This window comes from Lactuca sativa, chromosome 9, assembly GCF_002870075.4.
Source record: "Lactuca sativa cultivar Salinas chromosome 9, Lsat_Salinas_v11, whole genome shotgun sequence".
NCBI lineage: Eukaryota > Viridiplantae > Streptophyta > Magnoliopsida > Asterales > Asteraceae > Lactuca > Lactuca sativa.
In genome coordinates, this window is record NC_056631.2 from 17,353,170 (window position 1) to 17,367,747 (window position 14,578).

The following is a 14,578-nucleotide window of genomic DNA, read 5'->3' on the forward strand; positions in this document are numbered from 1 at the left end:
TTGTATGATTACCTGAACTTGTTGGCTATTGATTATTGTTTGCATATGTCGACGTAATATGGTTGGGTTGAGACGATCCTGCTTTGTGCTGAAGGCCAAGATACCCGGGCGGCCCAATTGACACTGTAGGCCCAAGGGAGTGGTCCAACGTATGTTGTAGGCTCACAAGCGGTCCAACTTGTTGCTGAAGGCTCAGGTGGTGGTCTAGCGTGCTGTAGGCCTGTTGTGCATGCATTGTATATGTATTGTGTGTGGGGTATTTTGGGGAAACTCATTAAGCTTTGGTTTACATTTGTAGGTTTCATGGTTTCAGATACATCAGATAATTGGGATAAGGCGAATGCATGATCGTACATACCCTCCTGCTAATATATGTCTTGAGAGATTTTTGATACTCTGATTTTATGGATTTGTCTTGAAAACAATGGTTGATTATATTTTGGTTTATAGAAATGTTTTACAAAAATGAAATTTTTTATCATGATTCTTGGTATGTTACAACACATGTGACCACATATTATGATTTTTATATAGAAATAAGACGTGGAGTATAATGGTTAGAATTTAACTTTAAAAATATGTTAATTCCACATCACTATCTTGTGCATGTATTTCGTAAGACAGACCTTAGTGTCTTTGTTATATTTTTGGCATGCCATTTTTTGTGAAGAAGATGAATCATGGACACAAAAAGGACTAATGCCATCGACACACCACTGATAACAAAGAGACCTCGAAGCCGGTAAAGATTCAAGATTTTTGGTGAAGGGGAAGAAAAATCCTTTGACATCATTGCAGATTCACGTTTCAACCATTTATCCTCTAATGCTTTCAATGTCCCGTCTTCCCGCATCTTCGCTATCTCAGTCGACACCTCTCTCGCCAAGGGCGAACCCTTTTGGAACGCCTGCAAACATAGAGTTAAATGAGAGAAGTAAATTGGATTCTCTAATACAACCTCTAACAAGCTGCTCAGAGAGGCTAAAATTAATGTTGTCAACATAACATATATAATTATGTATAGAATAATGGTCTAACATAGAATACTCACAAAACCAAAACCATTGGTGGTGGATGCTGTTGCAATCAAGGAGACATCGGTAGCTGGATACATTGCAAGGAATGATTTGATGTAAAGAATCTCAGAGACGATTGCATCAACTCTTCCATTTCTTAATGCTTTAGAGTAATCCTCAGGTGTATATAGTTTCTCCAAATTGACATCAACAGGTTTCAGTTTGTTAAATACATATCCTCCTACTGGAGAAAGATTCTGGAATCCCGTAGAGATCTCATTCATTCCAATCTGTTGTACTGTTAAAACAGAGCTCAATGTTGCAGTGTAACTTGATGTGAGAACAAGCACTGCAAAAACCCAAACAATAACCACGAATCTTGATAGATTACTTTGCAGTTTCTCCCCTGCAGTTTCCAGTCACCAACATGTCTAAGGTATCGATTTAATGCTCAACAAGATCAAATATTTAAGTGAATCAAAATTAGAGTAAGAGTGCTTACGGTGAGCATAAACAAGGGTTGAAAAGGCAAACCAGAGGGTGGTTCCTATCTGTTGTATCATTGAACCTTGAAATTCTTTGTTTGTAGGATGTTCGATAAACCAAATGACAAACCCCAAAAAGAGAAAGAAACAAGCACTTGTGATCCAAAGACCCGCACTAAAAGGATCTAAGAAGATCCACATGCTGTTCTTGGTGTTTCGGGCTGCTATACCAACTCCAAGATCAGTGAAGGGAATTGTGAAGTCGACATAGAGAGATCTGTTTGTTGTGATTGTAAAATCCCCGATAGCAGCATCATATTCCTGATGCAATCCAATATCATATTAGCCAAAAACTATGTAACAGCATGCTTTACCAAGATAAATTCATGAAGTTTTGCGTGAAAAAAAAACATACCTTACGATAGATTTTTTGAATTAGATCGTTGTAAGTAATTCCAACCTCATATTTAAATGGAACAACCTCAATCCCTACTCCATAGTCTAAGGCTTTAAACGCAGCACTGAAAACATCCCCACAGAAGCCACTCACACCCGATACATTTGTTTTGGGATCTACAGTCACTTGTACTAAGTTTGGGAATCTACCGAAATTTGGAAACAGAATTCTCAGCTTCTTATTGCCATTTGTTTGTAGAATCCTACGCTTTGGAAAGGTGGTAGTCCCACCTGGCCAGATGATACTTTGCAATCCACGGTTGGAAATGGAATCCGGGATTCCAATCCCTTTCACAAACTCACCATTCGTAGACATCATCCAGAACCCAACCCTCCTATCACCCTTACCGATCACATTCACCACTTCCATGACTTTGGTGATGGATCTTCCATTCATAAGCTTGAATTCACCACCTAAACCATGGAACTTGACTCTTAACATCTTATCTAAAAGTAGTGATGTGCCAATATTGGTACCCAACTCTTTCGAAGCTAATTCTCTAGTTTGTACGCTCTCAACAGCCATGGCAAGTGCGTAGACTGCATCATATGCCCATATACCATTAAAATCTACCTCCTTAAACTCCATAAAAGGGTCCAACGCATAATGTTCCTTTCTCCATTTTGAAACAAAGCTGTGAAGCTCCCCTGATGCTGGAACATACGATTTGAAACCCACAGCCCCCTGCATTGTTTTGATTGCTTCAGCATCCATGGAATCCAAGTAGTTTGTAGTCTTACTTGTTATGATCCACACGTATCCTTCATCCATCATGCCCAACTCTTTTGCCATGGAGAAAACATCAGTCGCTAGAGAAGGTGGTGTATGCATGACAAACACCATGGATTGCATAGTTTGAAGCTTGCGAAGCTCTACCTTGACTTGTTCATTGCTGGAAAAAGTTGAAATTAGGGTAATATATGTAATGCGTATGTGTTTCTCTTGAAACGCACTAACCATATAATTGGCCATTTCTCTCCCATTTGCAGTGTCCTCACAGATAACAATCACATTCGTTGCTTTAAACAAGTCTACCATACCAGCAATGCCTTGGAACTGAGTAGTTTCATCTTGTGGGATTCCAAGAAGATTAGGATTCCTATTCAAAAAGGGAGTTGTTGAGAAGGAAAGAATCGGTATGTTAGCCTTGTCTTCCAAAACCTTCAACAATCTTGATTCGGCTGTTGATTCTGGACCTATTATTGCTTTCACTTCAGTGTTCTCCAGAAGATCCAGAGCTGAATGTCAATTAACAATATATTAGTGTTAGTTCAGAATAAAGTTTACCAAAGAGAAAGAAGTAAAAATAGGAATAAAAAAAGTACCAGAGGACAAGGCACTCAGAGGTTCTCCTTTGGTATCCCTGGTTGTAAAAACTATCCTTGTTGTGTAGTGAGGATTGGCTGAGTAAAAGTCAGAAATAGCTGTGGTAATGCAACGATAAATGACCTTCCCTACCCCTGATTCCATGTCAAGAATCACTCCCACTTGTACTTCCTTATAAGTTGGATCTTCATGTGCTGTTAAAAGGCTTTGAAAGCTAAGTAATATCAGTAGCAAAAATGAAAGTACCCTGATATTCGCCATTGAGAACAGAAAGTTTCAAATTTGCTACAGCTGTTGTTTCATCCGTATGACACACTAAAACCGTGACAAGGTGAAGAAAGAAAATGGAGTTCTGTTAAAACAAGAGCTCGAAAGAGAAAGGAGTAATTAATTAATGATGTCAAAGATACATATGATCTCATCAGATTGACATTTGATTTTCCTTTTTTCGGCCTCCCTGATTTTATTGACATTGACTACAAAAATAGAACCTGGTCAGCAATCTTTGATCTGGACCATTGAATTGAAACTTTTTTTTTTTTTTTTAATTTTTAATTTTATTTTACAAATAATTAATGTAATGTATCAATTTCACCTTCCTAAACAGTTTCAATGTCTGGAGAAATTTTCTTGATAGGCCCCAGCAATCACAGTAGTAGATGTAGACACATTTTTGGCAACATCCACGTGTCCATCATGAAAATAAGATAAATAGCAACTTAGAAGAGACATAAGCTCTTCAGGCATTTCGTCGAGCACTTGATGTGCGTCTTTAAGCTTTAAGCAACATACACCATACAACTGAAGGACATTCATGCCGGGCAAGAGTGGCCAAAAAAAAAGATTAAGTTGTCGTTAGATAACCATGTAGCCATGCCAGAACTCAACCGATGGGTTTGCAACGATCCTTTACCATAAGCTCCGTAAATCACGTTCTGCGGTTTTTATTTCTTAGGATCGTAATAACAAATCTGATCACTCATGGATTCGAAAAATTTTGTATCTTCTAAATTTAAAATAATAATTGTAAAGGTGTAACTTTTTATTAAATGAAGATGGTTAATCGATTGCTAATCAAATATTTAATTTCTCATCAAGAAGGATTCAAAAATTAAAATGTCAACTACTTGAAACTGCTTCAATATAATTATATTTAATCAACGATGAGCATATGGTCAAACACCAAAGAGATCATCAAGTATGTGATCAAACATATAATTAAATCAAAATATCTACTCGGAACCTTTTACCAAATAGAAACCATATCTAGGCGGCTATAGGGATAACACATAATACCTTGCAACTTTAAATTTTGGAGTAACATCTTATTTTTAACCATTTAACACTTAATTTTATTATTTTTAACCATTTAACACTTAATTTTAGTATTTGGAAGGGAGCAGTAACACTTTTATTACTCTATTATTTTGATTTAACTAAATTACTTTATTTTAATATAAAAACATTTTTTGTGCATAAATCCTTTATAATAAATAAAAAACTTTTTGTCACATGTTACATTCTAATTGATTTGGCCATATGTCATTTTATGGTTATTTTCAATTAATTTTTTTCCACATGACATTTTGTGTGTTTTTTTTTATTTTATAAATGCATATCAATTTCATTAATTGACTTCTTTCTAATTTCAATTTTTTTTAAATTAAAGTTTCATTAGTTTTCTTTGTTCCATAATAATGGTATCGATATATTTCATATTTTCTTTCTATGGTTGTATGATGCTTAATGATACCACAAAATATTTTAGTTGTAAATGTTTTTTTTGTGGGACCAGTTTTTGTTAAATGTGGGTTAAAACCCAAAATGTGTTTTTTTTTTTTTATTTTTTTTATTTTTAGCAGAGCATTTTAAAAAAGTTTTGAAAAATTTGGGGTGTTACAGTTACACAATCCTACGCATAGAATGTTAGTGTCGTTGGGTTGTTTTTAGTTTATGCAAAATCTTGTCGACTCGGAACAATCACAACTTTTTATACAAGCTTCTAATAAAATGATTTTTTTAGCATTTAGTTCTCTGCCTTGGATACATTTTAGGCTCAAGAACCACCTTAATTGGGTATGAATTGGTTGAGTTACATAGTTCTAAACAATGGTTGTTGTGATTGATTTTTTTTTTTTTTTTTATATATAATTTTCGGTTTTGTTCGATTCTATACCCAAAAACCGGAACCGAACCAATACCATACCCTCATAAGTCGCTCGGTTCATCTTGCTATTATAGATACCGATTGTTACTATATGTACTTGATGTTATTTCTCGTATACTATGCTATATGTTACTATGGTCATATACTCATATTATGTTGTTGATGTAGTGTTGACGTATTTGTTGTTGTTGTCTAGTTGTCATGCTAGGTTACCCGTTAATATTGTGATGCTAAGTTGCAGCAACTTGCCATATAGGTGGTATTATGTTGTTGCCTACTTGCTTACACTTCCATATCTTATTTTCCCCATATGTTTTTCTTATATCCTACATATTTATCTTTGTGTTTGAGTTGCCATTTTTTGGTAAAGACCCAAAGCCCAACACACTCATAGGCACCATCTATATCTAGAGTTATAACTATGGGTATTCAAAACCAGAAAACCGAAAATTCAGATAGTTGATTTCTTATATTCGAATCTGTCTCTGAAATTTCGGGTATGGATTTGGATATTAAATCGAATATTTGAATTTCATTAGTTTTAAATAAACAAAATAAACCATCCAAGAACAAGAACGTTTCCATGAGTTTGTCAAATATACTAAGACTTCATTGAAATTCATGTCACATGAAGATCTTGAGAAACCAAACTCAAATTACTAAAATCAACAAAAAAAAATCACTGCCGAAACAACGATTCAGTTAAGCTAGTATCTCTTTTAACAAAATGCATAATAAATTGACAAGTTGAAAGAATGATTAAGGACATTATTATTTTTCCGTTAAAATAATAAATCAATATTTCAATTCCTTTCAACATAATAAATATTAAATAGTAATTTCACTTAAGATGTTAGTTATGCCGATCACTAAAAGAGATTAAAGGAAGATACAAAAATGGAACATCCAACTTATAACAGTTAGATCATCCCCATTTTACATACCAAGTAAATTGTTAACAATTGTACTTTTGAATTTCAAATGAAAAACCAAATACATTAAAAACTATTTTTAATAATTTTTCATACTACATATATTGGATTTTGGATGTTCGAAATATCCAAAAGTTTCACATTTTACTATCCCTATACGAATCCGAAAAACCGGATATCCGAATTTCGAGTATCCGAAATTTCGGGAATTTTCGGATCAGATGTTTGGCTGCGGATATTTTCGAACACCCCTAATTGTAGCCAGTTCTATGAGCATCAGAGTAAGAATTTTATTGTTGGGACAACAAAAAATTATACATATTTGACACATTTTGGTTTTTATAATGTTGAAACAATATATTAAGTATAATGTTTTGTATATGATAATACTCCGTGTAATAAAAGTCAAACAGTTGATTCCTAGCTCGTTGGCAGATCTTCGTAAGATGTATCTCCATATCCGTCTCTTCATTTTTTCACGAACTAGATGAATCATGGATACCATAAGGGCAGACGCCATCAGCACACCACTGATGAGAAAGAGACCTCGAAGCCCATAAAGATTCAAAAATTTTGGTGAAGGGGAAGAAAAATCCTTTGACATCAATGCAGATTGAAGTTTTAACCATTTATCCTCTAATGCTTTCAATGTCCCGTCTTCCCGCATCTTTGCTATCTGAGTTGACATCTCTCTGGCCAAGGGTGAACCTTTCTGGAACGCCTACAACCGTAACTACATTAGACATGGAAACAGGTTCGAGGTAGAGTTATGGAAGACGCCTAAATATTAAAGCATCTTTCTCTATGTATATATGCCATGTTGGCAACATTTAGATTGTACATAGCCGGAGCACTTTGTTAGAGACTGTAACAATCCATATACATTAATATGTATAACTTTTTTTCTCTCTCTGTATTTTGAAAATATTATGATACAAAGAGAAGTCTAGCTAGGAAAAAAAAGACTATATAGTATATATATAGCTAGGCTGTTACAGCGTCTAACAAAGTGTTCATGAGACGTAAACATACATGCATATAAACTAACTAGTTTATAACCCGTGGAAACCACGGTTATAAAATTAATCAAACTTTTATAGTAAAAACTCAAAATTATTAATAAGTTATTTTAAATAAATTATTAATTTAAGAGATATTTTTTATTAGTTATGTGAAATTATAATCATTGATTCAAATAAATATATAAAATTAATTTTTAATATATATTATATATTTTTTATTTGTGAATTAATGAAAACAATAATTTAAAATTTAAAATTTAAAATTTAAAATAGAATCACATTAATGAGGAGGTCTAATAAATTTAAAATGGAAAACTAATAAATTGACAAGTGGCAACATATTAATTAAAATGTCTAATATGGTGACACATGACAAAAGAGCTACTCTTTTATTAGTATAGATACTCTAACAAAGAACACTCACAAAGCCAAAACCATTGGTGGTGGATGCTGTTGCGATCAAGGAGAAGTGAGAAGCGTAATACAATGCAAGGTTTGATCTGATATACAGAATCTCAGCAACGAGTGCATCAACACCTCCACTGTTTATTGCTTTAGCGTAGTCTGCAGTTGTATATAGTTTGGCCAAATTAGGGTCGACAGGTTTTAGTTTATTAAAGGCAACTCCTCCCAGGGGCGAAAGACCCTGGGAGAATCCGGTAGAGATATCATTCCTTCCAATTTGTTGTACTGTTAACACTGAACTCAAAGTTGCAGTGTAACTTGACGTGAGCACAAGCACCACAAAAACCCAAACAATGACCACGAATCTTGATAGATTACTTTGCAGCTTTTCCCCTGCAGTTTCCAATCACCAACTCATTGTCCAAAAAGATTTAAGGTTCACATTTTGTGGGTGTGAAGATCGATGTTACTGATGAAAACTTTTAGTAAATTAATTGAGATTAGAGAGCTTAAGCATAAACGAGGGTCGAAAAGGCAAACCAAAGGGTTGTAAAGAGTTGTTGTCTCGGTGAACCTTGAAATTCATCGTTGCTACGATGTTCAATAAACCAAATGACAAACCCCAAAAAGAGAAAGAAACAAGAACCTGTGATCCAAAGATTTGCACTAAGAGGATTCAAAAAGATCCACATGCTATTCTTGGCGTTTCGGGCAACTGTGCCTGTTCCCAGATCAGTGAAGGGCAATGTGAAGTCGACATAGAGAGATCTATTTGCCGAGATTGTAAAATCACCGATAGCAGCATCATATTCCTGATAAAATCCGACATATCACATTAGCCAAAAACCATATAGCTGCTGTAGCTAGATCATGCCTACATTCATGCCATTCTACAAATAATCCCATAGTACTTTTGCTTGAAAAGGCACATACCTTATTAAAGATTTTGTATTGTAAGTCATATCCTTATAAGAGAATGGAACAACCTCAATGCCAACTCTATATAGCCTAAGGAGTTAAACGCAGCATTGAAGACATCCCCACAGAAGCCGCTCAAAACCGATAGATTTGTTCTTGGATCAACACTTATTTGTGCTAAATTCTGGAATCTGCTGGAACCTGGAAACAGAATTCTCAGCTTCTTATTACCATTTGTTTGTAGCTTCCTACGCTTTGGATTAATGCTTGTAGTCCCACCTGGCCAGATGATAATTTCAAGGCCTTGATTCGAAGGGGAATTTGGTTTCTTTATTTCTTTCACAAACCCACCACCAGTAGCCATCATCCAGAACCCAACCCTCCTATCACCCTTACCAACCACATTCACCACTTCCATGACTTTGGTGATGATCCTCCCATTCATAAGCTTGAATTCACCACCTAAACCATGGAACCTGACTCTTAACATCTCGTCTAAAAGTAGTGATGTGTCAATATTGCTACCCAAGTCTTTCGAAGCATATTCTCTAGTTTGTTTCCTCTCAATAGCCATGGCTAGCGCGTAGACTGAATCATAAGCCATATCCCATTAGGATCTACCTCCTTAAACTCCATAAAAGGGTTCAAAGCATAATGTTCCTTTTTCCATTTCGAAACAAATTCCTGAAGCTCCCTTGATGCAGGAAAATATGATCTGAAACCTACAGCCCCCTGCATCGATTCGATTGCTTCAGAATCCATGGAATCCAAGTAGTTTGTAGTCTTACTTGTCACGATCCACATGTATCCTTCGCCCATCATGCCTAACTCTTTTGCCATAGAGAAAACATTGGTCGCTAGAGAAGGTGACACATGCACCACAAACACCATGGCTTGCATAGTTTGAAGCTTACGAAGCTCTTCCCACATTTGTTCATTGTTGGAAGAGGCTGTAATGAAGCTAGTATACATAACATATATGTTTTTTCCTTGAAACGTATTAACCATATAAGTAGCCATTTCTCTCCCGTTTGTAGTGTCCTCACATATAACTATCATATTCTTGGCTTTAAAGGATTCTACCATGGCAGCAATGCCTTTGAACTGTGTGGTTTCATCCTGTGTGATTCGAAGAAGATTAGGATTCGTATTCGAAGGGGAGTTGTTGAGAAGGAAAGAATCGGTATGTTAGCCTTGTCTTCCAAGACCTCCAAGAATCTTTCTTCAACCGTTGATTCTGGACCTATTATCGCTTGCACCTGGGTGTTCTCCAAAAGATTGAGAGCTGAATGTCCATAAACCTATATTAGTATTCAAAAATAAAATTTTACCAAGTATAAGTATTTGAAAGAGAAAATGAAAGAAAGAGAGTACCTGTGGATAAGGCATATAACGGTTCTCCTTTCGTATCCCTGGTTATAAAAACTATCCTTGTTTTGTAGTGAGGATTGGCTTTGTAAAAGTCAGAGATGGCCATGGTAATGCAATGATAAATGACCTTCCCTACCCCTGATTCCATGTCAAGAATCACTCCCACCTGTATGTCCTTGTAAGTTGGATCTTCATGTGCTGTTAAAAGGGTTTGAAAGCTAAGCAACATCAATATCAGAAATGGAAATAACCTACAATTCGTCATTGACAACAGAAGGTTTAAGTTTCCTGCAGCTATTGGTTGATCATCAGTATTACACAGTGACACTTATACAAGGTGAATAAAGAAATCGGGGTCATTCAAAACGAGGACATGTGCCATATTGGACCTTGGAGTAGTTATTAATGTCAAATGTATATATGATCTCATGACAATGATATTTAACTTTTTGTTTGGCCGCCATGAAATTTTTGGCATTGACTACCTCAAAAAAACTTGTTCACTGTTTGTTGGTCTAAACCGTTGAATTAAAAGAATAATTATGTTTTTTATTTTATGAATAATTAGTATTAGACACCGTTTAGGCAACATCAATGCGTCCAAATGAAAATAAGATATATCGCAACTGCATAGGCATTTCTTCTAGCATTTGTTGTGCGTTTGTAAACAGGCAAGATAATTCATACAACTGAACAACATGAAGCTCCGTTAATAACGCTCTTGTCACATGGTCATTGCGAGGTGGACAATCGCATCTCCTTCTTAAGAATCTCCATCTCCATGTTTTAATAAATAAATAGGTTTATTCTCCTATTCACAAGTGTCATCATGTCAGAACTCCTCATTAATATTATATGTCTCTTATTATGCCACTTGTCAATATATTAATTATCCATTTCAAATTTCAAAATTTAAAATTTCCACCCTAATTACATTAAATTTTAAAATTTCTCATTTTAGTTACATTAAATTAATAACATTAGATTAAAAAATAAAATAAAATTAATACAAATTATAAGGTGATATAACTTCACGTATTTCTTTAAATCAACGATTATAATTTTATATAACTAAAAAAATATCTCTTAAGTAATAATTTATTTAAAAAAATTGATTAAGAATTTTGAGTTTTTTAATATGAAAGTTTAATTAATTTTCCACCCTAATTACATTAAATTTTATAATTTTTCACTTTACTTACATTAATAATAGCATTAGATTAAAAACTAAAAATAAATTAATACAGATTATAAGGTGATATAACTTCACGTATTTATTTAAATCAACGATTATAATTTTATATAACTAAAAAAATATCTGTTAAGTAATAATTTATTTAAAATAATTGATTAATAATTTTGATTTTTTTAATATGAAAGTTTAATTAATTTTCCACCCTAATTACATTAAATTTTAAATTTAATTTTTTTTTCACTTTAATTACATTAAATTAATAACATTAGATTAAAAAATAAAATTAAATTAATACAGATTATAAGGTGATATAACTTCACGTATTTATTTAAATCAACGATTATAATTTTATATAACTAAAAAATATCTCTTAAGTAATAATTTATTTAAAATAATTGATTAATAATTTTAATTTTTTAATATGAAAGTTTAATTAGTTTTATAACCGTGGTTCTCACGGGTGGTTTTCACAGGTTATAAGCTCGTATGTAGTACAGACCCGTATATATATCATAGTTGAGTTTTGTCGAATTGTAATATTTTTATTTTTATGAATGTTTTCTTGTCAGAGATTTTATTTTATTTTATTTTTTTATTTTTATTTTATTTTTGTTTATTTTTTTGGAAACATAATGTGAGTTTAAAACAACAAATTAGGTAGGATAGATTGAAATTATTCATATATATATATATATATATATATATATATATATATATATATATATATATATATATCAAATAAGAAGGAAAATTTTGATTGATTGATGAATATAATAATATCTTAGTTCCATTTAAACACCGTAAGAGAACCACAATCACATAGTTTTTTTTCGCTGCCATGTCGTTACCACATCAACAACTCAAAAAGTTTTACAAACACCGATTAGACTTGAGGGAGTTGATCTTGTCAAGCCCTCACCAATGAAAACACAAAGCTTGCTTGGCACACTTTACACCACCCCTTAGCATATACTAAGGGCATCTGTATCGTGAGGAGAAAGGAGAGAGATAGAGAGGAGAAGGTGTGTGACTTTGTTTTTTGATTGACTAACTTTTTTTTCAAAGGCATGCTACGAATACTTAGCATTATGCAGGGTACAAAGGCTGCCAAACACACCCTTAAAGTATTGGATATGGGTCACATTATAACACCAAATTCATATGTCACCTCAACCATAACACCAAGGGGAAAATGGTGTTCCCCATGTTATAACATGTTAAGAGGTAGTGAGAGAAAGAAAGAAAATGATTTGATTGGTTGATAAATGCAACAACCAATTAAACTTCCCATTGCAACGTGCCTTCGTTACAACGAGATATGCCATAACACCCTCTTAACAAGAAGGGGGAGGGGGGGGGGGGGGGGGGTTGTGTTCATCTTGTTATGACTAGGTTATGAGACGCCACATCAGCAATAACATCATTTCTTGTTGCCCATACCATATGCTCTTAAAGCCGAGAGTTGATCAAATTCAGCCCTATGTATTGGTCTTCTCCACGCCTACATCCCAAATTCTATTAAGTGATTGGTCCGTAATTAAGTAATCTTTTTGGGTCTTTAGTTGTTGTAAAGGCAATCCAGAGGGTGGTTCCTATTTGTTGTATTGTTGAACCTTGAAATTCTTTGTTTGTAGGATGTTCTATAAACCAAATGACAAACCCCAAAAAGAGAAAGAAACAAGCACTTGTGATCCAAAGACCTACACTAAAAGGATCTAAGAAGATCCACATGCTGTTCTTGGTGTTTCGGGCTACTATGCTAGCTCCACGATCAGTGAAGGGAATTGTGAAGTCGACATAGAGAGATCTATTTGTTGTGATCGTAAAATCCTCGACAGCAGCATCGTGTTCCTAATATCATCCGACATCTCACATTAGCCAAAAACTATAAGGGTATGTTAGGTATGATAGAATGGACATGGAATACACAACATACTAGAATGGATCATTATATTTCATTGTCATGTTTGGTTGGCTCGAAAGAATGGAACGAGTCATTCAAACATTTTTTTATCACCAAATATAAATTTATTTGATTCAAAATATATGTTATATGCTTTACAAGTAGTTTACAAAGAATTATCTATGCTCTAAAAAACTTATAAAATAAAAAGAACCAGATGTAATGAAATCTTGAGATATAGTTATGAATAATTTTTTTTTTATTGTAAAAAATAGAAAACATATTTAATTGAAGTTTTTGAAAAATTCAAAAAGATCAATAATAAAGAAAACTATATAAATAAAAATACTTTATAATTATGAACATATGGCCTTCCATCCCCAAAAGGATTGAAAAAAACCACCACTCCCCCATGGAATGAAAATCAATCGCGCGCATTCCATTCCTTACGGCAACCAATCATTTTTTTTTCATTTCGGCGTAATGCTCCATTTCATTACTATTAGACAGATTATTATGAGTATAGGGTTGAATGTGTGTGTATATATATATATATATATATATATATATATATATATATATATATATATATATATATATATATATCGTGTAATCATATATTCATTCAATAATACAACTTATTGATCACGTTATATTGGTATCAGAGCCAATTTTCTCAGTTAGGTTACAAGCCTAGCTGCCGATTAGTTACAATTCACCAGAGCGATCGTCTTCACAGAGTCTTCACACAAGTTCCATAATCTTAACAGAGACTTCACAAGTCCAGAACGATCTTACAACACCTCAGCAGATGGCGATCATCAATCCCTTCTCCACAACCGAGAAGACTTCACACAATTCTCATAAGTTTCCTTTTACCCTAACTCCTACTAATTATGGTTTCTAGAAGATTATGATTCAGCCGTTCCTTGTTACCAACAATCTTTTTGGGTATATCGATGACACTATTCCGTGTCCCACTCAAACCCTTCCGGCTGCTGACAAGGCTGCCTCTGCAGATCCTACACCAAACCCATCTTACACTGCATGGCTTGCTAATGATGCTCATGTACGTATGCTTCTATTATCCACCATCTCTGAAGCATCATATCCTCATGCACAAGGAACAACAGCCAAGGACCTTTGGCTCTCTCTACAACGAGCCTATGCTCCTAACTCTTCATCTAGAGAGTATACCCTTAAAACACAGCTTCTCAAAATCGAGATGAAATCTGATGAAGCATCCTCTACATACCTTCTACGTGCTCAAGAATACTCAGATGCCCTAGCCAACATTGGTGAACCTATCAAAGAGAAAGACCTTGTCATGCTTGTGATCTCTGGTCTTCGCGAGGAATAAAATGGGCTAAAGTCTACCCTC

General features: G+C 34.2%; 1 protein-coding gene and 1 pseudogene across 1 annotated transcript; both read right to left on the bottom strand.

The window, feature by feature from the left end:
* Positions 1-507: 507 nt before the first annotated feature.
* Positions 508-4,572, bottom strand: LOC111903951 (glutamate receptor 1.2). The gene is made up of 5 exons (XM_023899727.3): positions 3,284-4,572; positions 1,917-3,196; positions 1,519-1,822; positions 1,052-1,422; positions 508-907 (listed from the first exon to the last, which is right to left on the bottom strand). The coding sequence occupies exons 1-5, from the start codon at positions 3,543-3,545 to the stop codon at positions 596-598; spliced, it is 2,529 nt and encodes an 842-aa protein (XP_023755495.1). The 5' UTR covers positions 3,546-4,572; the 3' UTR covers positions 508-595.
* A 1,852-nt stretch (positions 4,573-6,424) lies between these two features.
* LOC111903926 (glutamate receptor 1.2-like) lies at positions 6,425-11,969 on the bottom strand (annotated as a pseudogene).
* Between the last annotated feature and the right edge of the window lie 2,609 nt (positions 11,970-14,578).